Here is a 25,503-nt window from a genome sequence, read left to right as displayed (position 1 = left end):
TACTTGTGTCCTGGGTATTTTGATAGTGTTGCTCCCCCTCCCCCCTTGGTTTGTTGTTTTTTTTTGGTTTTTTTTTTGGAAGGTCTGTTTTCCAGGAAAATCTGTCTCTTCCTGTTTGGCTCAGTGAAGAGTCTAAACTTGGCAGTTGTGTTGTTGCGGTCTTTGAGACTTCTTCAGCTGCTTTTGTGATGGAAGGAAACCTAGGCACTGTTTGAGTGGCTTGTGTGTCCCATGCCTGCTTAAGAACTTCAGTTCTCAAAGCACACTGGTCTTCGCAAATCCAGTGGACTGCTACTCTCAACCAGTTTTTGGGCAATTTCTACTAAAAAAGTAGTTACTAACTTATGCATTGATTTTTATAAGCATATGAAGTTGGAGCTTTTTTCTTCTACTGAGAATTTTATTTCCCATGGAATGATAGAGAAATGAACAATTAAATATGGAGCAAAAATCACAACACTTGAGTTAAAAAGTGCCATTTAAGCAAAAAAAAAAAAAAAAAAAAAAAGAATTAGAGAGAATTGGATAGCTTTTAAGCGATTAAGAATATTACTTTATTCACTGGATGGAAGCCTGCAGCACGACCTGTGAAAACCAGCAGGCTTTTTAGGTTGTCTCTTGAGCTGTGGTGACAATTTTTTTTCAATGGACAAGCTTTGGAACTGAGGAACTGTGTTTTATCTGCTCATCTGAAGGCCAGATCAATGGTGGCATAGCATTCAAGTTGTAACTAAACAGCATAATATTATTGATGGAGCAAGATGGAAAATACACAGCTTTGGAGTCGGAAGTCTTAAGAACAATACTCAGGTTTTAATTCCTTTTTGAAATGCAGGGTAGTAGCAGTAAGCTTCCCTTAGTGGTTTGGCAGACAGTTAAAATTAGTTTCTGGCACTGCAAGCCTATTTCCATACTATTTTGGGGGCTTTCACATCTCATTTATGAATTACTGCAACGCTACATCAAGGTGTGTTTTTAGTTTTAAAATACTAGGGCATGACTGTGATGTCAGACTAGTGCTAGGGTTTGGTAGTAGCTTTTACCTGGTGATACTTACTTTGTTAATGATAACTTTTCTGGAATAGTGTCGATTGATCCCAGTTGATAATGATTAATAGTTTAATTTGTAATTGGTACTACCTGTAGAACAGCTCCAGTCTAGTATGTATCTAATGGCTCAAAGTCTAAACCTTTTTTTCCAGATTTCATGAGAATGCAATTCCCAAACTGTTTCTTTTAATCTTGTTGCTCGGGGCTGAGATGCAAGAAAATTACTAATTCTGGTAAAGTCTTAGAAACCTTTAAAAATGTAGAACAATGTCAAGGGGAAAGCAAAATGTCTTCAACATAAGGCTTTTCATAGTGACAACTTCTTCTAAGACTTTCAATGTATGTGTTCTGTCAGTTGATCATCTTGTTGAATAAATGATTGAAACTAGATTTTGGGTTAATGAAATTGAATAGCAAATCGGACACCTTTCCCTGTGACAACAAAATGCTTGCCTGGTTTGAAGGAGTTTAATCCGGTGTGGTCATATGATTTGTTATGTCAGAGCTATGTTGAAGCAGAGCTATTAGTAATGTTCACCTAATGGATTACTCCAGATTCTCTGTGCATTCCATGTCTTGAAGTGAGATGTTCTTGTACGTTACGGTTTTAGATAGTACATGTGATGAAAAGTCACTTGGAAGGCTATTATTTCCATGTCTTCAGTAATTGATAGATAATTGGTGAGGAGGAGCTGAGAATTAGGTAGCACAAGGAAACTTCTGACAGCAGAGCTTGCTGCAGGTTTTGTGTTGCTGGCTTTTTTTTTGTTGTTTTTTTTTTGTGTGTGTGGTGGTTTTTGTTGTGTTTGGGTTTGTGTTTTGTTTTGGAGTGTTGTGTTTTTTTTGTGCTGGAGCTGAAAACTCTTTCAAGAAACAAAACCAAAATGAGTGATTTACAGTCTGTGGCCTAAGTCAATAAATTGTTAATTTAAACAAAAAAATCCCAATAAACCAGAATTTATGGAGTTTAGTAATCCATAGCATCTTACGTGTGCCATGAAAGCACAGTGGTTCAAATCCAAATGCATCATATTACAGTGATGAATAAAATTCTAAGTTTTGTCCCTGTAAGATAATGCAGGGAAAACTTTGCCAAGCTCTGGTATGGTGTCTCACTTTTTAATACTGTGATAGAAATTCCTGTGTTAAAATGGAGCACCTAATTAAACTGGAGCATCACTGAACTTTTAACATACAGTGAAGGTGATGTATCAAAGCTTTCTGTGCAGTTCTAGCTAACTTGGCATTAAAACTGGGGTAATGCACAGAAAGCTCTATTCTTGAAATTCACTTTTTATTAATAAAACATTGGTTAAAGGCAGTGGAGGACTCTTCTTTGTATTATGGCTTGCCATTGTAAATATTTCGGTGAGACAGTAAAAATGTGTCTGCCAACTTTAGAGTTGTTAGGTATGATCTGAAAATGCATAATGGGTAGAAATACATTTCACTGAGGGAGTTCTACAGCAGCATTTTAAAGTACCTATTGCAATGTCAGGGTCTGGACAGTGCTGGGTGCCATTTTTCTATCTTTGGCAAAACACAATGTCATGGAGTGCTACCTATGCAGCATTTGAGAAACTGATAGATTTATCTGTTGTAAATAACTACCGGTGCACTCTAGAATCATTATTCTCTTCCTTTTGTTGAAATAGTTCAAGTGTAAAGCCATTTTGTACATCTGAAATAACCTCTTGCAGAATTGATGAAAAAGTGCTTTTTTTTCTATGTAGCATACAGATTCAGAGATGTACACTGATGCCTCCATAGGTGTTCTTTAGAGGTGTTTATTTAAAAAAAAACAAAACAACAAACAGGAAGAGTCTGAATTCAAAAGTATTTATTACTATATTTGCAGTATCTGTCACAGTTGAAAATGAGTTTATAACTTTTCTGCAGGTATTAAAAAATATGTTGTCGGCCTAATTATCAAGACCTCATCTGATCCAACATGTGTAGAAGTAAGTGAATTCTTTTCAGGGGAGGAAGAGGGATGGGAGAATGTGACACGTAACCTGACTCTCCTCTCCTCTTTTCCAGAAAGAGAAAGTGTATATTGGGAAACTGAATATGATTCTTGTTCAGGTAAGCCCAGCATTCATGAAGTTTTAAATGTTACTTTAAAAGTCTTTGGCCTTCCATGTGTATTTAACATGCATACTTCACTTTTCAGATACTGAAACAGGAATGGCCAAAGCACTGGCCAACATTTATAAGCGATATTGTGGGAGCAAGCAGGACTAGTGAAAGCCTTTGTCAGAACAATATGGTCATCCTTAAACTATTGAGTGAAGAAGTGTTTGATTTTTCCAGTGGCCAGATTACTCAAGTAAAAGCTAAGCATTTGAAAGACAGGCAAGTATATATATTTAAATTTTAATTAATAAGGCAGACTTTTTACTTGCAGCTGAATAGTTGCTCTCAATTTGAGCTTTTGAGCGAACACCTGCAGCTGCCTAATTTGATTTTGAGACTGAGTGGGTTGCTTGTTTTTCTTCAAAGCAGTAGGTGATACCAAACTTAGTTTATACACATAGGTATTTCTACCTTATTACAAGTAGCATCTGTGAACCAGTGCTTCATAAGCTCAAGTATTCAGCATTGTTTGTATTTTCAAGTCAGAATTTGCAGGCACAGACTTGAAGGTACTTCGGAATATGCATTATTATTATGAAAATAGTAAAAGCTGGGTGGCTTGTGAATGCCTCTATGGGTGTAGGTCTTCAGGACCTGTTCTGTGAGTGTACACATTTTGATCAAAGTAGATACAGGATTGTTTATGGAATGTGGAAATGCTTACTTTGTATTTATTTTTTTACAGCATGTGCAATGAATTCTCTCAGATATTTCAATTGTGTCAGTTTGTAATGGTGAGTCTTATTTCTTTAGTGATATTTTAAATAATTTCTCCCTTCATGCATAACAATATTACAAACCCTAATGGTCGTTTACAGGAAAATTCCCAAAATGCTCCCTTAGTTCATGCGACTTTGGAAACTTTGCTACGATTTCTGAACTGGATTCCTCTGGGATATATATTTGAGACCAAGTTAATCAGCACACTGATCTACAAGGTATCCATCAGAAATTGACTGCTCCTAAATTGAAGAAAGTTTCAAAAAAGTTTAAGATGTAACACTACTTTCCTTCTCTCAATAGTTCTTAAATGTTCCCATGTTTCGAAACGTCTCTTTGAAGTGCCTCACAGAGATTGCAGGTGTCAGTGTAAGCCAGTATGAAGAACAGTTTGTAACACTTTTTACGTTGACCATGATGCAGTTAAAACAGGTAATGTTTTTAATAAACTTCTGGACTGTTTCATTTCTCAGAATCAACTTCTGTAGAGCATAGTTCAATTTACAAATATATATTCATTATAGAGCTCCTGATAAGTATTCCTCAGTGGTGTTTATTAATCAGAAGGTGCTAAGTGTATTTTTTTTATGCTAAACCACAGCTGTATTTCTACTGCATTGAGTTGTTTTGATTAATTTAAGATGCTTTTTGAACACTTGGGCTGTTAGTTAAGGAAAGTTGAGAGAGAGGCAAGCAAACACTGCATGACTCCTAATACCTAAACTGACCTAACGTATGCAAGTTGCTATTTAATTTTAATGACTGATGGAAACATTTGTCAGTTTAAAGCTATGCTTTAAATTTCTATAACTTGATGATTCTCTTCCGAGGAGTTCAGATTCAGGTACGTGGTTTTGTAGCTTTTCTCATCGTATTTGTATCTGAAGTGAGCAATGCAATGTTTTTGACAATTTTTTGCTCCTTTTGCAATGATGGTCTGTGCATCTTAGAGGTTCTTTCAAAAAGGCTTCTTTTAGTATTTGGTTCCCCAGCTTCAAATGGAGCTATAGGACAAGGCATATTTTTCCATGTGCCAAGATTATTTTGTGTTAGGCAGCTGAACATGACTTTCTCGGGTTTTACAGGTAATGCTCTTGTTTCTATATGTAAATTCATCTGGTTTAAGTTTTTCCTCAAAACAGCAAAGGCCAAGTTGGGTATTTGGCATGTTTTGCGACCTGCAGGTTCTTAGTGTGACTGTTGCATATGGTTTGATTCACAGTTGAAATTATTCCAAATACTTGACTCTCAAATTTGTAAAATTAAGTTGGAGAACAATCAAAACCACACAAAAGCTGGCAGCAGTAGAAGTGTAAAACTTTGTTCAGTAGCTTGATAGTGTTGACTTTAAAGAATGTGGTTATCACTACTTGATAAGAATGTTGAAAATGTATTGTGACAGAATTTGAGAGCCAACACATCACTTAAGAGGCACAAGAGATCTCTACAACATTAGTGTACATTCCAGTGTCCTTCAAGAGACTTCCTTGCTCATTTCTAAATATGATGGATGAGGTCTTTAATCCTGTTTTAACATTATGATGACATGTTCTGAAACAATATTACTACAGGTAAAAGTCATGTTTGGAACATTGCTGCCTGATGGCAATTGGAAATGTTTTTTTTAGAGCAGATGCTTTTCTTGGTTACAGCTGCTCTTAGAATAGATGGAAAAAGGTGTAGTTCATCAGAACTTTTCAATCTGTTTGCATTTTTGCCTTATTGTCCATCTTGGGATCAAGAAGGAAATGAAGGAGCTGTAAGACATTTTTGAACAAAATTCTGTAAAGAGGCAATGCCATGAAAAGCAGAAGGCTTTTCCAGAAGAGAAAAAAAAATTGTTAGAGTAGTTCTTCTGTATAAAATGGGAAAATTTGTCTGTATTCTTTTTATTAGATGCTTCCTTTAAATACCAATATCCGACTTGCATACTCAAATGGAAAAGATGATGAACAGAACTTCATTCAGAATCTCAGTTTATTTCTCTGCACGTTCCTCAAGGAACATGGTCAACTTATAGAAAAAAGATTAAATCTGAGGGAAACGTTAATGGAGGTAAGCTGCTCAGTTCATTTGGTTTCAAAATGTAGCAAGAGTATTCTCACACAAAATGGATGTGATAGTATAATTTCTAAGTCATTGTTCTTAGAGTGGGTAAGAGGAAAAAAATTTCCTTCACATAATTAGTAAATCACATGAATAATAATAAAAAAAACCAGGCAATTTTCTAAACGTTTGTTTCCTAGATGGCACTCTTATTTGCAGTGATCCTATACTAGTATGATGTCTGAAGACCGTAGGTCTGTCTTCTCTTCTTACATGTTTCTCTTTGGAAGTGTTAAAAACTACTTTGAAGTAAATGAATATATTCTTTTTCCATGGGTCTTTACATACAGTGTTTTGTGTTTAGCTCGTTTAGGAAAAGTTGCTGTGACTGATCAGCCTGTGTGAAACACATCAGTTAAGTTTTCAGCATCTAGAGCTGGTTTCTAGGGTACAGCGCATGGTGTAGTTGAGTGCTTCCATCCTGCTGTAACTTGCCTAACTTGCCATTTCCCGAAGTTTAACTGAAAGGTTTTACGTAAAATTCTCAAGGATGATACTTTGAATGTAATAAAAACTATGTATGCCAGTAATGCTTAATGGTAGAGTGTTATTGAAAGACTCTGCATGCTTTATTGTTGTATTACTTGTCTTGGTGTATCTGCAGGCCTCAGTTATTGGATGTCTTACAGCAGTTGCTGAAAACAATATTTACAGTTGTCTTCTCTTGGAGACTGCTTCATTCTTTTCTGATTTGACAGTAAGGTGTAGTTTCACTCAAAACCACTGGGTTCTATGGAAATTATTGGAAATTCAGCTAAGAATGAAGGGTTGACAAGACTTAAATTCTGGGTGATTACTGAACACCCTAGGTGCTACCTCATACTGTAGTGGGACTAGATCACAAAATTAGGGTTTTTTAGTTGTAAATAAAAATGTAGTTGAGGGTGAGCTGTTCTGTGGTGACTTTTTTGCTAGCTCCATCCCACTGCTGAGCTCCAAGGGGATGAAGCTGGCTCCATAGCCCCTTGAAGCACCACTTCAGTGCCCAGAATCAAGCCGTGTTCAGGTATGGAAGCGATAGGGTAAGGAGCTGCCCTGAGGCAGAAGTAGAAAAACAATACTGCAGCTTAAACTTAGAGACCAGTCCCATTGAGAGGAGAAAAATGAATCTTGCAGGTGGATTAGCTGTAACCTAACATCATGTGAATTTGTTCTAGTCTACTTTGCAGCTAGTATTCTCAATATATTACTTCTGGAGGTAGCCTTTACAAAAGATGAGTATTAAGTTGGTTGCAAGTAGTGAATTGTAGCTCATTTAGAAGTTGGACTAAGAGGAGTATCTCTTTTTTTAAGAACAGCTATGTAACATACCCAAATAATTGCTGAACTTTCAGGTAGTATGTGTCGAAAATAACTGTGATTAGGGAAGCACACCTAAAATTTATACCTGCCTTGAGGCTTTTTCAGGAAAATGTATCAGCAGCTGAAGCTGTTGCATGTACTGGTCAACTGTGTACATTGGAGTCCGGTTTTTTAGGTATTGGCCTCCTTTCTTGTCCGTGACTATTTTAAAGTCATCTTTAAAAAATGACATCTACAAAACTCAATTCTGAACAGTTTTGAGTGTTATATAGGATTATTTACGTGTTTCACAAAGTTCTTGGACTGGCCTAAAATGGTTGCAAATTCCACCTTTGCAGTGTAATAAAACACAGCTATTTAAAAAAGTTATTGGTCATTCTAACCTGTTCATTCCTGCACTTTGCATGTATAAAATCTTCTGAAATTGCTCCATGGATTAATTTGAGCTGTGTAGACTAGTGAAGGAACCTACATGAGTTACTGCAAATGAAGTTACCAAGAAAAATTGGTGTATGTGAAACTAACGTATGGTCGTTTTGAATCTCTCTTTTGATGTTATAGATGCTGAATCAGGTCTTTACCATCTAAAATGGTCTTGAGTTGCTGTGGTATTTCGGCTATGAAAATGTCTTAGAATTTAATTGTTTAATTCTGTTTATTCACTGGTGGGCTGTTGCTTTTTTATCTTTCACTTGGGGGCTGAAAAATAAGCTAAGCCAGAAATGTCTGACTATGTAATTCTAATTTATATGGTTGTTATCTCAGTTTGTCAGAACTGCATCAGTGGCCTTCCCTTCTCAGTCTGCTGTGATTGTTCTGTCAGGAAAGAAATGGAAAATATTCTGGTAGATGGCTTCTGTGGGAAGCAAGTGAACAGTAAGGCTTTGATGGTTGCCTGCAGTTATTCGGTGTGTAAAGTTCCAGAACAAAGTAGCAGTAATAGTCTTGAGAATAGCACTCATTGAAACTAGCTGTTCAGGGCTTTTGGGGCTCTAAAACAAGATGCCTTGCAGAAGTTCCAGAAGGCTGAGTTTGATGGCTTACAGACAGACTGATTTGGTTATGGCATTTTTCAAGAGGTTTAAGAATTGATACACACTTGGAACAGTGTTTGGCAGGGTGCTTTGTTTATTACTTGCTCCACCAGTCAGAAATCTGACTTATAAGTAATGTTACTGCAGTATTAATCCCTCTTGTTTCTAGCTTTCATGTTAATTTGACATTTTATCAGTGTTTGGATAACTGGACTAGAAGCAGTGTCATTTTATCTGCAGAAATTCTCAGTAATCAGATATTTAAACCACACATTTCCAGGCTCTTCATTATATGTTACTGGTATCAGAAGTTGAAGAAACTGAAATTTTCAAGATTTGTCTTGAATATTGGAATCATTTAGCTGCTGAGCTCTACAGGGAAAGTCCGTTTTCAACATCTGCTTCTCCATTGCTTTCGGGAAGTCAACACTTTGATGTTCCTCCAAGGAGACAGCTTTATTTGCCTGTGCTGTCCAAGGTAATCCATGCTTAAGTAAAGGCACTATAAAGATTTAGATACTGTCCTGAATTTAGAGATTTTGCTTCACGTAAGGGGTGACATAAAAAAAACTTCTTTGAGTAGTTGGTAATTAATTCAACTCTAATTATTCAGTGTGCTGCAGTTGCAGAAATACTTTGATAACAGTAGACAACAGGAAGATTAATATGGTGGTTCCAGTTTTGAAGATACTTATTCTGAATGTAAGACTAATAAAAGCTGTATCAAACTCTTGTTAAATAGATAAAGGCCTGGAGTACTACATTTGGAGGAAGAAAAACCTGTGTGTGAACAGTGGTCCTGTTCCTCATGGCTATTTAGTTTATATGTCTCTGGATTTTGTGAGCTCTTTTCATGAAGTGCTGGATATACCCTTTTATCTGCTCAGGCTGCCTGAACAGAGTACTCTGGAAACACCTGTGGAGCTCCATGTGTATCTTCATGTTACAGTTTGATTGCATTTTAACATTTCTTTGCAACATACAGGTTCGATTGCTAATGGTTAGTCGTATGGCTAAACCTGAAGAAGTCCTAGTTGTGGAAAATGATCAAGGGGAAGTAGTACGAGAATTCATGAAGGATACAGATTCCATAAACTTGTATAAAAATATGCGAGAAACGCTGGGTAAGTGTACTAAGTGGTTATTTCTGTGCTCTAAGTCTTTGTGCATCAGCATCACATAATGTTACATAACATGGTTAAGTACTAATACGCTACTTAATTTATTGTCTCTTGCGTTTTGCCACTGGACACCTTTTAATATTCCTTTATCAAAATATTTCATACCTAGTGAAACCTTAGTTTTGTCAGAAAGTTGTTAAATTAGAAGGATTTTTCTGAAGTGAACTTCCTATATATTGTCACTTATAGTTGTAGTCTTTTGTAGACCAAGCACTCATCAGCAAAATTTATTTCTTCCTTCAGTAGGTCTTCTGAATACTTCCGATTTTTTTATAGTATTCTATACAAACCCCAAAATTGCAGCCTGAACTTGAGTTTCAGAAATCTTTTTTTGAAGTGAGTACAGAGGTCTTAAAATGAATGGCATTACATGAAAATACAAAAGCTGCTATAAATTAAATGTCATGTAGAAAAAAAACAACCGTATGCTGGGATTGCACTGAAGAACACTGGGATCAGTATTTTTATTGCATTTAATGTAGCAAGTCTACTTTTTTTTTTTTTGTATGCATATACTGGTACACAGTAAGATCTTTAGAAGTCTGATGTTCAACTGTGACTGTTTTATCAAGGAATTGATAGTCCTTAAATATTGTAGTGATATTAGGGGGTTTTGAGGCAAGAAAAAAATTGAGTCCTGATTGCAACTAGAGGGTGTGTGGGGTATTAGAATTGTTACATATTTAGGGCATAAAACCTTAAATACTAAATAATCATTTATCAAATGCATTAAGGGAAGAGTGTTTAGTAACCAGTTTATGAACGTGGAGAGAGAAAAGCTGTGGGATTCTAAATGTTTGTGCATTTTTTTTACTGTCACCTTTGTGGTGTAAGAACAGCCACCATTAGATTAATGGTTCTAATATTTTTTAATAGGAAACATGAAAAATATTTTTGTTTTATTTACTGTATCAAATGCTTAATTTATTAAAATTATTACTGTATGTCCTGACCATTGGTAATATTTCCAGATACAGGATTATTTATATAGAAATGCAGGTTTAATTACTAACTGATTTTCTGGTGTTAGCTATTGCTTACAATGTATTACATGTAAGATTCACTTTAAAAAAAAATAAATGTGGTGGAAGCTGTATTCTGTGGCATGGTAAAAATCTGTTCCTGAAACTGACCTTAAAGTGCTTTTGACTTGCTGGGATTTAGAATTTTATATTAGAGACACTAATCCTATTAGGGGCTGATGCAAGTGTCTGAGTTGTGATAGTTAAATCTTCCCATCTAGACTTGTTTAGGAGAACAAACTTCACTGGATTATTGCAACTACCAGACTTAATGACACTGAAGTAAAGAGCAGGAGAAAACAGATTGACTTTTTACACACCAAATATGTCCCCCATAGGTAGCCAATCCTAAATTCCATATGAATCATCAGTATGTATGCATTTTGTTAATAGTTTAATTTGGCAACATTACCGATTTGACTTGTATGAGAGACATTTGTTGATTTAGACTTTTTTGTAATGTTTGCATATGTTGTTTTGCTGAGATCCCTTGGAACAAACAAATTCTCGTAAAATTGTCTTTAAAACACAGTTTTAATACATTTATTTTGAAGTGTTTTGTTTGTTCTGTCATGAGGTCAGGAAGGAAGCATTGCACTTACCTAACAACTTAGTTGTCATTCTTAAAACAGATTAACTTTGCTTGTGGAGCTGTGATCCAGGTTGTTGCTTTAAAATGTGCCTCTTCAATGTTGATATCTTTCAGTTTACCTTACGCATCTGGATTATGCAGACACAGAGCGAATTATGACTGAAAAACTTCATAATCAAGTGAATGGAACAGAATGGTCGTGGAAAAATTTGAATACTCTTTGTTGGGCTATAGGCTCAATCAGTGGTGCAATGCATGAAGAAGATGAAAAAAGATTCCTTGTTACAGTAATTAAGGTATCATGGTGCAAAACTGAAAGCTTTGTCACAGTATTTTATGCTCAAGAAACCAAATTCACGGAAATACTGCTGATGTTCTTATTAAGATACCTTGTATGGCAAGCAATTTGATAAGAATAAATGAATGGGAAATCTTACATCCATAATTAAGGCTGATTAATTGGTTAGCCATGAACAGTGCATTAATCCACATGTCTTTCCATGGTGAAATATTCAAGGATAAAATTTAGTGTATGATGAAGTGTTTTTCTTTGGGGATGCAGAAGAGATGAAGAGGGATTACTTAATAAATAAAGGAGAAGAGCGAAATAGTCCAAGTTATTAAGTAGCTAGCACCCTGCTAATTTGTGTGTTCCATACATTCGTTGATCTAACTGAATTTTTTGTAAATGCATGCATGGAAAGGGTGCAGGAAAAGACATTTTTACAAGAGTCATGGACATCACTTAAAAAAAAATCATACAGCTTCACACAGAAGATTTAATTTCTTCTGTTTGAGGTGAGGTATATTATTATTTATAGCAGCTGCTTGGTCAGTATTCAGTGTTGTGAGGCTTGTTGAAGTACCCCCTGCAGAAATCTTTAGCTGTATTTAAAATGGAGATTTCCATAGTTGAAAATACGGTGTTTCTAGTTTTGCTTAAACTTAAGGAATGGAATCACCCCAGTCTTAACCCTTTTTTTGTTTGTTATTTGGACTTGGAGCTTTATTATGTCAATAAGGTTTGTTTATCTTGAATGTAGCTCCTTCTAGGAGTTTCTACTTGCAGTGCTTTTAATTGAACTGGACAAACTTGGAATGGAAACTAAAAATATGTTATGTTACAGGATCTCCTGGGACTCTGTGAACAAAAGCGAGGAAAAGACAATAAAGCCATTATTGCATCAAATATAATGTACATAGTAGGTCAATATCCAAGGTTTTTGAGAGCTCACTGGAAATTTTTGAAGACAGTAGTCAACAAGCTGTTTGAATTTATGCATGGTAAATATGTTTTCCACTTGATGTTTTAATTACTCTGAAAGAAAATTTGATGTTCATACATGGATGTGTTTGAGAGAAATAAAAAGCAGTAATTGATATGATTTAATTTAGAAACCCATGATGGCGTCCAGGACATGGCTTGTGATACCTTCATAAAAATAGCACAAAAATGCCGCCGACATTTTGTTCAGGTTCAAGTGGGAGAGGTCATGCCATTTATTGATGAAATATTGAACAATATTAATACAATTATCTGTGACCTTCAGCCGCAACAGGTAAGATTCAGTTTTGTGGATGATTCCTAAAGACAAATCAAAAGTTAATTAATTTTGAGGTGTAGTAGTGGCTTTTAAGGCTCGAATTACATTCCTTAGTTATGAGCGTGATTAGGTTGCGTTACTGAGATATCAGTTGGAATGCTTGGAAGGAAAGTTAACATGCATTTAGTTGGAATTTTCATTTGTGGAATATTTTAACAAGTAAGTAAGACCCTGAATCTAGTTTTGTGGTTCTACTTTGGGAAGAAGTAATACATGACTATAATAGTAATCCTGTACCTGTTGTGTTTATGAAGGGAGAGTGGGGAACAATCCAAAAGCGTGTTATTTTAAAGAAAGGTAGATCTCATGAAGTGAAAGAGCAGTGTGCAGGTGCAACACATGCTGAGATTTTGCAGTAATGTGCTGAAACTGGGCAGAGAGGATCTGGCATTTGGAAAAAGGTGCTTAAAGCAGTGGTGTAATCAATCCGCAGTTTAAAAATGCCTAGTACTATTTAGTTAAATAGGGTATGTCTGAACTTCCTCAAAAATTAAGAAAGGTTCTGGCATGTGTATAGTGAATTTTTAAGGGAAGAGGATAGAGGTTACTTTTATACATGATGAAAGTAAGGAAAGAACATAGAAAGGTCTTGTAAAGTGGAGAAAAAGGTACTTGATGGAGCCCATTTTCAGCCTTCACAATGTGTTAGTTCAGAAGAGTGTCAAATTTTCCTTTCTCCTTTTTAACTTTCCTCTTTGACTTCTTGTTGTTCCAACTAGGTGCATACATTCTATGAAGCAGTAGGATACATGATTGGGGCACAGACAGACCAGACTGTGCAGGAGCATCTGATAGAAAAATACATGTTGCTCCCTAATCAAGTATGGGACAGTATAATTCAACAGGCAACAAAAGTAAGCTCATAAATTCTGATTGTTTTCTGTGTTGAGGTAAAGAAAACCTGCTAAATGTTTTTCTTACCCTGGATTAATTTTCACATGAGATGATGTTAAATGTACCTAGCTGTGGTTGACTTAAATCACTGAAAGTAGTGATTGACATGACACTAGAAGTTGTTTTGAGAAAGGAGACTTGAAAGACAAAATAATAACTAGTTTTATTCTGATTTGAAGGATAGTTCTCTGTTACTGTACGGAATATGTTTCAATACTTTTTTCAAGGCTTCCTTTCACCTGGCTTAGAAGTGTGCTTTCTGAGTAACAGAGAAATTAAAATACTAAAATAATGTTCACTCTTCTCCTTTCTCTTCCATCATTCTCTTAAAGTACATATTTGTCTTTTCCATTTCTTTCAGTCTTTTCAAAATACTTTTATCTCCACACATTGAATGACAGTCTAGGACTGCACAAGTGGTCAATGCATTTGGCATTAATCAAATGAAGATCCTGAAACTTAAGCAAGCTTGGGTTACTTTGCTCACACTGATTTCCCTTATTAAAACAAGAACCTTTGCACACTTTGGGCCACTTCTATTTTCACCTTCTTAATACCCCCTTAGTTTTCTTTATTCAACTATAGTAATACTTGTACCACCCTAGCAAAAATACTTATACAGAAGAGCAGAACTAAATAAATTGAAGTTTTATCCTGACTCTCTGAGGTAGTGGCAAGTGCCATGAGGTAAACAGCAGTATGTTATAAAGCCTGTTAATTTCAATAATATGTTCTTTAATACTGTGTAAGATTATTATTTGAATTTATACATTGAAAGCTAAAGGGCAGTTTTATTCACTAAACAAAATTAACTTTTTTTTTAATAGAATGTTGATATTCTAAAGGATCCTGAAACAGTTAAACAGCTTGGGAGCATTCTGAAAACCAATGTAAGAGCATGTAAAGCAGTTGGCCACCCCTTCGTGATTCAGCTTGGAAGAATTTATTTAGATATGCTCAATGTGTACAAGTGCCTAAGTGAAAATATTTCTGCAGCTATTCAGGCTAATGGTAAGAAATTCCACATTTTTCCTGAAAATGGAGGGTTAACAGTGTATGTCACCAAGTTTCAAAGTACATTCCAAGTAGGCTAATTTTATTGTGTTTGTTTTATTGTTTGGGAAGGTGGAGGACTGACAGTGCTTGCTTAGATTTTTTTTGTTATCAAGATGTTTTATTCAAATAAGAGCTTCTTGATTTAGGAGGAAGGAAACAACACCTATAAAGAAATTTTAAGAAAGATGCAAAGCACCTTAAATGCTTACATAAAAATCAATAGGGATATTGCTGATACAAAGTTGTAGCATGTATCCTTTTAGCTTACTCTAATTTTGAGTATAAAAAGACTTTCTAAAGGGGATCTCATTTTTTCAAAAGATGGTGGCAAGGGTTCTGTTGTGATACTGTGCTAGTAAATAGCTTTATTACAGAGAGGTAACTCTAGTGGAGATGCCTGAAAGTCAATGATAAACCAGGTTTGCAATAGTTAAGGAATTATCAGTTACCTATCTTTCCTAGATAAATTAGGGCCTTATGGTATCTCAGCAGAATGTGCTTCATTACAAGATTAAATTAGCCAGTTACTGGATTCTGTGTTACAACTTTTCTTGCCAGTCCATGCAATGCTATTTAGAAATATGAATGTTAAACTTGGCTACTGATCAGTGCCTTGACCTTGAAGTAGCTTCTGAGAATTCAGAATAAAACTGCAAGATAACATCATTTGATTCTGCAGCTCTAAAGGACACAGTTTGTCTTTGTCAGAAACAGTGAAGTTTAGGAAGCATTTGCTATGACTGTACTCCTGGTGTGCTTACTTGATTAGCAACTGTTGTGGTTGCAGTTGCCTCAGAGTCTGTTTTCTCAAATGGCTCTGTCTTGCCAGATGTGGCTCTGATGCCAGCACAAGTGATCTTACCTTTCTTTTTCTGGGTGCACTCTAGTTTTTTCTCTGTGTGTACTGTTAATGGTTGTATTGCTATGCAGCTGATTAGGTCAGGTTTCACTGATGAGACTACATTCACTGGGGAGTTAGACACTGAACTAAGGATAAGACTTCTTAAGGATAAGTGTGTACTTTACACACGAAGACAAGTGGAAGGATTACTTCTCCTAGGTGAAAACAGGAACTTTCTCCCTCCCGTCACTTAATGAGAACCAAATGTAAGCTCAGTTCAGGTAAAGGATTAACACATTTGTGTAACTTATTTGAAAAGTAAGTTGCCATTTTGTTTTTGAACTCTTAAGTAGGGTACTGTCAGTAGTCTTGTAATGCTCAGTGGCTATGGAGCTAGAATGGGGAGGTAAATTTCCTCATGATATGCAGGAGGAGTCTAATATTAAAGTTTTAGTAGTTGTGATATAAAAATGTTTCATAATATCAATTTAAGTTACTATTTCTGTTACACCTTCCCTGATTAACTGAAGATTTAAAACTTTCCAGGTGAAATGGTAACAAAGCAGCCCCTGATTAGAAGCATGAGGACTGTAAAAAGGGAAACTTTAAAATTAATTTCTGGCTGGGTGAGCAGGTCCAATGATCCTCAGATGGTAAGCAGATTTATTTTATACAAATAACTTGTAAGACAGAATAAGGAAGAATTCTGGGTTCTTTTTTATTTTTTTGTTTTGCTGTTAAGTGAATCAGTTGGTCCCAGGAACTTGCTTCAAGAGATCTGTAAAATACAAAGGAGAAAGTATGGGCAGAGGTAGGCCTGATCTACATTAGAGATACTTCACATAAATGTAGCTGAGATTAATCTTAAAGGGAGTCACGGAGGTTTAAGAGAACCATATTGGAAGCCCTGGTGGATGGATACAGAGAATAGGGGGTTGATGGAAGGGTATCATATTTCAACTTCCTTAGGAATCTGTAACTAAATAACAAACTTTGCTATAAACTGCATGATAGAGACTTTGTTCAATAGCTGCACTGTTATAACCATGGCCTTGCTCTTTCACTTAGGTAGCAGAAAACTTTGTTCCTCCCTTGTTGGATGCAGTTCTCATTGATTACCAGCGGAATGTTCCAGCTGCCAGAGAACCTGAAGTACTTAGTACTATGGCTATCATTGTGAACAAGCTGGGTGGACACATTACTGCTGAAATACCTCAGATATTTGATGCTGTTTTTGAGTGCACATTGAATATGATCAACAAGGTATTTATATTTAAACTGAGGATCAGGCATCTCTGTAGTGACTTTAGACAGAAAAATAGGGTTTTAGAAGACTATTAGTCTCAGCTGTTGGTAGGTCTTTAAGTGAAAGATAACCCTTTCTTGCAATGAACAGAGGCAGTATGTAGTGAACATAGTTATTACACAGCTTTCATCTTAAGGAAATTAAGCAGGGGTTCATGCCTTCTTTCTCTGAGTATCATTTCCATACATGGTGTGATGTGGATCATCTCCCTGCTTTTTTTTACAGTCACAAAGTGCATTTGTGGCACTTGAAGAAATTTCTGCTCAAATTAATGTACTTGTTCTGAAGTCTGTCTAGTTGGATGTCTTAATCTCATTACCTTAAACATTTCTCAGTTTAGCTCTCAATGGAATTAATTAGTAATTTTTCTGTTCTAGGGACTTGGAATGTCATGCTTGTGGAAGCAGAAGTGTATTTCAGTCAAATGGCAGTGTAGGACTAACTGCTAAAATTCATAAACATTTAAAATTTATAAGTACCAATCAGTCATTGGGAGTACTTCTCAGTAATACAGTTCTAATGTTATGGTGTGCAGTATGTATTTGCAGAATACTTGAGCACTACCAGCTGAATTGGTGCTACTTTGCAGTAGGGTGTGTAACGAGAAATCAAACCCCTGTAGCAATATAGGTGCTTAATGAGTGTTGAGACCACCTGTGGATTGTGAATACTAGTTGTGTACTGACAAAACACGGCTCAGCTTCTGTCCATGTTGAGTAGCTTTGCGGGAGAAATGTAACCTTTGTTTTGCATTTAAAGTTATTTTTAAATTGGGATTTTAATTATGCTCTGTGTCAGCTGTTGACCCACTTTGCTTGATAGAAGATCTTGTGGTGTAACTTTGGGAAGGGTGACTTGTTTGGTTTTTTTCTCCCCTGTCCTTCTAGGACTTTGAAGAATACCCTGAACACAGAACAAACTTCTTCTTGCTGCTCCAGGCTGTAAATTCTCATTGCTTCCCAGCATTCCTGGCCATTCCACCTGCACAGTTCAAACTTGTTCTGGATTCTATTATTTGGGCTTTCAAACATACAATGAGAAATGTTGCAGACACAGGTAAATGGAAATGTTTTCCAGATGTTTCTGATAGAATGCTGTTTTCTTGCATCTTGTTCTTCAAACGTAGCATTCCAGTCACATGATTCTGCACTACATATGCACAAAAATAGTATTCCCTGTCTCACCTTGGAAGTTGTCAGCCGGGTATACATTAATAGGGTGGAACACTTGAATGCTGTTTCACTCCTGTAGCTGTTAAGAGAGCACTGTTGCAGTTTTTGCTTTCTTTTCATGTGAGGATTGACACTTTCCTGAAATGGCTGAACTGATGTAATAGCTCACTGCTGCTAAAACTGGTGTTACAGCTCTACTGTTGTGCTGCCTGCAGTGTTTGACTTAGTACCTCAAGAAGAAAGTTGCTCAGTAACTACTGAGAAGTGAATTATTTGGGTAAGGGGCTGACCTCTGCTGTCTGAGATCAAGCTGGTGGTATAACAAAAGGCAAACGTCTCGGATTGTTGAGAAGGTGGCTAATGCTTCCTTAGGACGGCAGAAAGCTGTTTAAACTCATAGTGAAATGTCATGGAGCAGCTGAGTGTATCACTTAATTAAACAGACTTGACTAATTAAAAAAGCCTTCCAGAATGAGGGTTGTCAATGATAAAAGGAGAGGCTATATAAAAGTTCTAAATTCCAAACCCATTTTTTTTCAGTATCTTGGGCTTGGTGCCACTCAGTTTTTAGCCAGTTGTCTTGTTACCAGTGTTTGGAAGGGATGGGGGTAGAACATACCTTGCATTTCACTTAGTAAGGTAATGATGTTTTCATGCAATTCTAAAAACGAAAAGTTTTTCTCTTCCTAAGTTAACAAATGCTTCTTTTGGTAGAGGATTTGTCTCACTTTTGCTAGTAACAATAAAGTGATGTGCTTGGTTCTTTATCCTTCTTTGATTAATAATGCAAACAAAATCAGTGTGCCATGTACATGTGGCTATAGCCCTCCAGTGGCTGTTTGAGGAACTGCTGAGAAAATCATAACATGTAATGCTTGTCTTCTCCGTGGCTATCAGAGTTCCTTGGAATATTTATATCTTTTTGGGAAAAGGCAAAAATAAGCACAGAGGCTCTAATATTGTTCTGTTGGTAACAGTTTTTAATGCATATTTTCCAGGACTTCAAATACTTTATACTCTACTACAGAATGTTGCACAAGAAGAGACTGCTGCCCAGAGTTTCTATCAGACATATTTCTGTGATATCCTTCAGCACATTTTCTCAGTTGTAACAGACACTTCACATACTGCTGGTAAGAATGTGTGAGGTGGTTAATTCAGTCCTTTTAAACATCAAAAGAAGGTTACACATCCTGTTCTGAGTAATAACTACATATGTATAATTTTGATCTGTTCAGGTTTGACAATGCATGCATCAATCCTTGCATACATGTTCAACTTAGTAGAAGAGGGAAAAATAAGTACTCCATTAAACCCTGGAAATCCAGTAAATAACCAGATGTTTATTCAGGAGTATGTTGCTAATCTTCTCAAATCTGCATTTCCTCACCTGCAAGAGTAAGTCTGCCATGCTTCTTTATTAGTTCTAAGTGGGCTTTTAGTCTTGAAATACTAACTGATGTGTTTACTGTTAGTGCCCAGGTTAAGCTGTTCGTAACAGGACTCTTCAGTTTAAACCAGGATATTCCTGCCTTCAAGGAACACCTAAGGGATTTCCTGGTCCAAATCAAGGTATGTTTGGTGCTTCTTTCCAGAAATGAAAAATTATTATTCAGGAGGAATGTATTGTTGGGAAGTACTTAATGATGGTTAGGCGTTTATTCAGGAGATAGAAGTTATTTTGCAGCTGTTTAAATGTAGTGAGAACTCTGTCAAATGGGTTGTGTGACTCTCAATGCTTTATCATGTCATCTGTGTGATTCAGTGTGATTGAATTTTATAAATTGGGCTTAAATTTCTTGACTTGTGCTTTATGGTGTGCATATCATTGACCTTTTTACGATGGCTGCAAAACTTGCTCTAATGGGAAGGAAAACAAGTTGATTACTAACCAGATAACTGTTTCAGTTCTGCTTGGGATTGGGACGTTTTGAAATTTGCTAGAGTAATACTATGCTTTTATTTTTTAAAAATGCTAGAATTCGGGGTTACTATAGATAGCATCCTGTTCTGTAACATATAGTGAAAATATTAAAATATTTTGCATTCCTTTTGTATTAGTTCTGACCTTAGGAACAGAAAGCAAAGCCATCAAATAGTCTGGCAGGCAGTGTGAAGTGAAGATGTTTTCTGTATCTTTCTGAATGTTGGAAGCTTTTTACTCTGCCTGAAGCATTTGCCAGCAAACTAATAATGATTTTGTGTGAATTTCATAGGAATTTGCAGGTGAAGACACATCAGACTTATTCTTGGAGGAAAGAGAAACAGCCCTTCGGCAGGCTCAAGAGGAGAAGCATAAACTTCAGATGTCTGTACCTGGCATCCTTAATCCACATGAAATTCCTGAGGAGATGTGTGATTAAAAAAAAAAAATAAAACAAGTTTTGCAGTTTTCTTTCTGTACAGCTACTTTGTTGTGATAGAAGAAAACAGCACTTGGATATTTGTTGACCAAAATGATGCCAATTTGTAAATTAAAATGTCACCTAGTGGCCCTTTTTCTTATGTGTTTTTTGTATAAGAAATTTTCTGTGAAATATCCTTCCATTGTTTAAGCTTTTGTTTGGTCATCTTTATTTAGATTTGCATGAAGTTGAAAATTAAGGCATTTTCAAAGTAATTACTTCATGCCCATTTTGTGGCTAAGGGGGAAAATAGGCAAAACATAACTTGTAAAAGACTATATTGCAAAATAATACAGTTTCCTGTAAGAGTATTGATTTTTTAATTCGGGGTAATTTTCTTTCTAGTCTGTCCTGCAGTCTAGGAGAAAAGGTAAATGAGTAAAACAGAATGAATTTAATTGTTAAGCAGAGGATTATAGTGCTGCATTTGTTTTGATCAGTTAGCAGCTTTTTTGGACTGAGTGGTAAGGCTAGGCTATGTGTATTTGCAAGTTGTATGGCAAGTTTGCAGCAAGATCATGTGCATATCATCCCATTGTAAAGCAACTTCTAAAGAGTATGGGAACACAGTACAGTTAGTTATTTTTACACAGTTCTTTTGTTTTTGTGTGTGTGCTGTCGCTTTGTCGACAACAGCTTTTTGTTTTCCTCAATGAGGAGTGTTGCTCATTTGTGAGCCTTCATTAACTCGAAGTGAAATGGTTAAAATATTTATCCTGTTAGAATAGGCTGCATCTTTTTAACAACTCATAAAATAAAAAAAAAAAACAACCTCTGGCTTTTGAGATGACTTATACTAATTTACATTGTTTACCATGCTGTAGTGCTTAAAGAACACTACTTAAAAGCAAAATAAACTTGGTTTACATTTATTTTTCTTTCTTTGGCTTATTATTTTACCGGATGAAAATGCTGTGATCATATTTAAGACTTGTATTCTGAAGGCATAGGAGTTCCTTGAGGTCTAGATAACTGTTGCTTTTTGCTTGCCTCATTTGGAGGACTTTGGCTGTGTTTGAAGTTACCATGAACTAAGTTGGGTTCCATTTTGAAGTATAGTAGCTCTTCTGACTTAACTCCATGAATAAAATTCCATGCTGTGTTACTATAAAATGCCAGGAATAAGGTACTTTTGTTTTCTTACTATTGGACTCTTTGCAGTTTATTTCAAAGAGGTATTGCACTGTATCTTGACTAAACAATTGATACTAGTACATGTTAATAACACATAAGACAAGATCTACAGTTATTTTTCTACCTAAAGTTTTGTAGTTGAATGAGTTCCACAGATTTATGAAGTATGGATTCAAAAAGCAGTATGACGACTTAAGATTGTGTAGTCTTGGCTTTCCCATTTTTGTTACGTCTTTTCTCTGTTTTCTAACAGTTTGTGTTAAGATCTCCCAAAGTTTTTTTTTCCATTTATTTGGTCTCAGTTCGTAAGATTGTTACTACGATGCAAAGTATAGCCATTCATGCAGAGCTGTAGAAGTTAGACAGTTGTGGATGTGTTTTTATGTAAGTTTGGATACTGTAGTTAACTTTGTGCTGTATATTCCTTTTGAAGTAGAAGTGCATGAGTTAGCAGTGTGCACGTAGAATTTAGCTGTGACCAGAGCGTTTCCAGTCTTAAGTATTGTCCCCTTTCTGTTTGTGAACATCTCTCCATTTGTTTTTACTTAGCTGGCCCTAAAAAAAGTGTAGCTGCTTCTGCCTGAAGGTCAATTGGCAACAGAAATGTTGTGAGCTGGCAGTTACTAATCTTGGAGAGACGGTTCCTCAAATCCTTAATGGCTAGGACTTAGAATACAGCCTACTGAAGTTGTTAATTATTTTGATGGTTACAAAACTAATTTCTTTCTCTCCTTAAAATTAATGGTTTAAGCTTTTTCATGTCTTCCTGTCCTGTTGATGTATAGCTTTCAGTTCTGCTCTGTGAAGGTGGTGGTATCATCTTGAATAGGCAATCTAAAGGAAAATAGTTGAAGTACTGTTGGAAGGACACATTTGGAATGGACATTAAATGGCCTGTGACCAGGTTGAGTCACAGTGTTACAGATTATCAAAAGCTGTGCAGAGAAGCAAGAAAATCTTATGAAAACGGAAATAAGTACCACCAACAGTGTGATGTCAATGATCATACCCCATGAGTCACAGAACGAAATACTCAATTGGTTCTGACATGCAGGGGCATTAACAGTGCATTGAAACTAGTTTGAACAAAATGCATGTATTCTTGAATGCATATTACTACTTTATGTATTTAAGATTCAAGTTAGTCTGAGGCTCATGGTCTGGTTGTTCACTGAAGAATGAAATCTGACCAAAACTCAAACAACAAATCTGAAATGAATTTTAAAAGTTGATTCAGAGAAGAGTTTTGTTATTTTGATACCCTTTGGATTATCTAGTAACAAATTTTGATCTTAGTTTTTTGTTCCCTTTTAGATCTAAAAACTTATCTGTGGTCTTGACCTCGTTATCTTAAGAATTGGTGCCTTTCACTGATCTCTGCAGATGCTATAAAAATGCAGCTTATGCAGAGTTCTGGATACCATAAAAGATTTTACTTGTGTGTGTGCATATTTCTAGTGCAGTTCTCCTGAATGTGAAAATAATTACAATGTAAATCTTCTAATGCACACTATGTAAAGTAAAATATATTGATAAAAAGCATGAACCATCATATAAACATCTACATAACTTGTAATTATATGTAAACCAATGTTTTGTGCACATTTCTATACAGATTTTTTTTTTAAAATGCTGTGTACTCCAGGTACATTCTTAAGTACAAATATTACAGGGTGTTTTCTGTGTTTACATGAATTGATTGCCTGTTAGCTGATGAAGAAGACACCCCAAAGTACTTGTTTCAGGCTACTATGGTGTGTTTGCTACTGTAACTGAAGCAGATTATTTTCCAAAGCATTTTAGATTAGTTTGGTTTTTTGTTTTTTTTTAACTAGAATAATTTGGTGTGTGTTAATCTGATTGGTTAAGTGAACTATTTTCCAATAAAGCTAATATTTATGCAAAAAAAGCTTTAGAAATGCTCATCTCTCAAGGAAGCTGTAAGAGTTACTTACAGCAGCACTGGAAAGGCAGTAAGACCAGCTGTGGGTTTCTTAATGGAAAAAAATATTAGAATATACTGAAAATAATGCAGTAAAATACCAAGAGGCTGACTGAAGTGAGAAACTTGCATTAGTGATGTATTATGACTAGGGGCCAATCTGCCCATAGTTCATTTATTATTATTACTCATCCAGGTACCCCCATTTCTGGGGTACTTGATGGAAGATAGGTCAAAGGCCCTCTTCCCTTTCTCCCCACTTACTAGGTTTCTGTCTCCAAATGTTACAGAGAAAAATTGGAATGCTGAAGGTACCTTTTTAAAAACCATTTTGGTGCCAAAAAAGAGTAAAAGAACATACCTCTCCTTTCGTCTGCACTTGCTTTCCTGAGACCAAATTTCTTTTTAGACATTCAGATTTAGAAGATCCTTGCTTCACTGTACAAGGCTGATCTGTGGTCAGCAGTGTTCCCTTGAGAAAAAGCTTATCCCTTCCAGTTGAGGGATTTGTTTTTCAGGTAAGATTTCATATACAACATATGAAAGGACATGGAGTCACTGAATTCTTTTACATACCTGCCCTGTGTGCTGCTCTTGGTGTTTGTTCTTTTTTTTTTTTTTTCCCCCCAATAACCTCCAACTGCTTGCTTGTGCTGTAAGTGGGTACAAGAAGATGGTGCTAAGGAAAGATGGGGTGAGTAGGAATGTTTTGGAAGTTGGGACTATGGATGAGAGTGAATGGAAGTCAGATGAAAACTAGATACTCAGATTTTCACATTTATTTACCCCTTTTAGGTTAGAAGTTGAGCAGCACTTTTCTTGGCAATACATTGGGTAGTCTCATCAAGTCCCCCATCAAAATATGTTTGCCTGGGTTTTTACTGTAAACACTTTTTAAATCTGAACTTAAAATAGTCTGTTTTTTTCTGAGTTTTGAAGTCTGTAGTCTTTCACAGATTCTGCAATTTCAGCGAAGACTATCAGGAACAACTGGCCTAGTTTAGGTTGGAGGATGGGGGGAAGAGTTAAAATTGCCTTCTGATGTGACTGTGTAACAAGGTTAAGAGTATATGTGTGCTGCAAAGAGCTGACTGCAGCCCCCTTACTACCACTGGTTATTCTAATATATAAATGGCTAACCAAGCAGTAATGACCAGTTTTCTCTTATAGCATCTCTAGCACTAGATCTAGTTTGAGCATTTTTTCATCGACCTTCATATCTGGTTTTATGAACTTCTCAAGTTTTGCAATTTTACCTCGGAGCAGTTTGCTTAAACTTGAAACTGTACAATCATAAAAGCAGAGATCTCCAAAGGAACATTGTAAACATATGCTTTACCAGTAAGAAGTCATCCAAATGCACACCAAAAGCAGTTTGTGCACTGTCTCTGGCTGCTGAGATGGTTCAGTTACTGATGGTACTATTCTTCATGCTCAGAAAAGAAGCAGTTGGTCTTGCCTTGAAATCCAAGGGATGACCACTCATGTGACAATTACTTTATAGATTGAAATAATCAAAATGAAAATTGAAACACATTGTGAGGGTTACTAGTCCAGAATGAGGTTGAGAATGTGGATACAATCCTCAAGACTATCATCCGGAAAAGCAGTGGTAGACCAGTAGCACTGAATCTCAAGCTATCACTGTTGCATCTCCAGACTCTTACAGGTACAAAAGTACTCAAAAGAACTTCAACTGAATTTACTAACCAAGATGGCAACGTAAGAAATGGGCTTCAAGATGCAATCTGAAACCCCTCTAAAGTTGGAACATGCCCTGACTACCTGGCTAGGCAGTGTGATTCTTACCACCTAATAGCTGGTAATGACATTTTCTTAGGATGTGGACTGTTTTCCTAATCAAGAGCTGAGCAATAAGTTAGACATCTGATCTTGGAGCAAACAATTGAAATGAGATCACAGATATAACTGGACTGGCTGTAATTCACCTCTTTGACACTATCCTCTCTATAGGAGAAATTTCCTGCTTTTGAGCTGTTGCAATT

The 25,503-nt window shown here is 36.1% G+C and overlaps 1 protein-coding gene across 1 annotated transcript in view; it reads left to right on the top strand.

Moving 5' to 3' along the window:
- XPO1 (exportin 1) overlaps positions 1–21,293 on the top strand; it is a 34,852-nt gene extending 13,559 nt beyond the window's left edge. The window contains exons 4-24 of the mRNA XM_010007075.1: positions 2,950–3,011; positions 3,091–3,135; positions 3,224–3,405; positions 3,872–3,920; positions 4,005–4,124; positions 4,210–4,338; positions 5,803–5,961; positions 8,629–8,826; positions 9,334–9,472; positions 11,258–11,439; positions 12,271–12,427; positions 12,539–12,702; positions 13,467–13,601; positions 14,469–14,652; positions 16,085–16,191; positions 16,607–16,801; positions 17,732–17,900; positions 19,015–19,149; positions 19,255–19,414; positions 19,492–19,588; positions 20,233–21,293. Coding sequence (XP_010005377.1) covers positions 2,950–3,011; positions 3,091–3,135; positions 3,224–3,405; positions 3,872–3,920; positions 4,005–4,124; positions 4,210–4,338; positions 5,803–5,961; positions 8,629–8,826; positions 9,334–9,472; positions 11,258–11,439; positions 12,271–12,427; positions 12,539–12,702; positions 13,467–13,601; positions 14,469–14,652; positions 16,085–16,191; positions 16,607–16,801; positions 17,732–17,900; positions 19,015–19,149; positions 19,255–19,414; positions 19,492–19,588; positions 20,233–20,379 — 2,915 coding nt within the window. The 3' untranslated portion in view covers positions 20,380–21,293. The remainder of the gene's footprint in view (positions 1–2,949; positions 3,012–3,090; positions 3,136–3,223; positions 3,406–3,871; positions 3,921–4,004; positions 4,125–4,209; positions 4,339–5,802; positions 5,962–8,628; positions 8,827–9,333; positions 9,473–11,257; positions 11,440–12,270; positions 12,428–12,538; positions 12,703–13,466; positions 13,602–14,468; positions 14,653–16,084; positions 16,192–16,606; positions 16,802–17,731; positions 17,901–19,014; positions 19,150–19,254; positions 19,415–19,491; positions 19,589–20,232) is intronic.
- Positions 21,294–25,503: the final 4,210 nt, after the last annotated feature.

The sequence above is a fragment of the Chaetura pelagica genome, unplaced genomic scaffold (genome assembly GCF_000747805.2).
Source record: "Chaetura pelagica isolate M959 unplaced genomic scaffold, ChaPel_1.0 scaffold111, whole genome shotgun sequence".
Lineage (NCBI taxonomy): Eukaryota > Metazoa > Chordata > Aves > Apodiformes > Apodidae > Chaetura > Chaetura pelagica.
The sequence above is the reverse complement of the archived record's forward strand: the minus strand, read 5'-3'. Positions and strand labels throughout refer to the sequence as shown.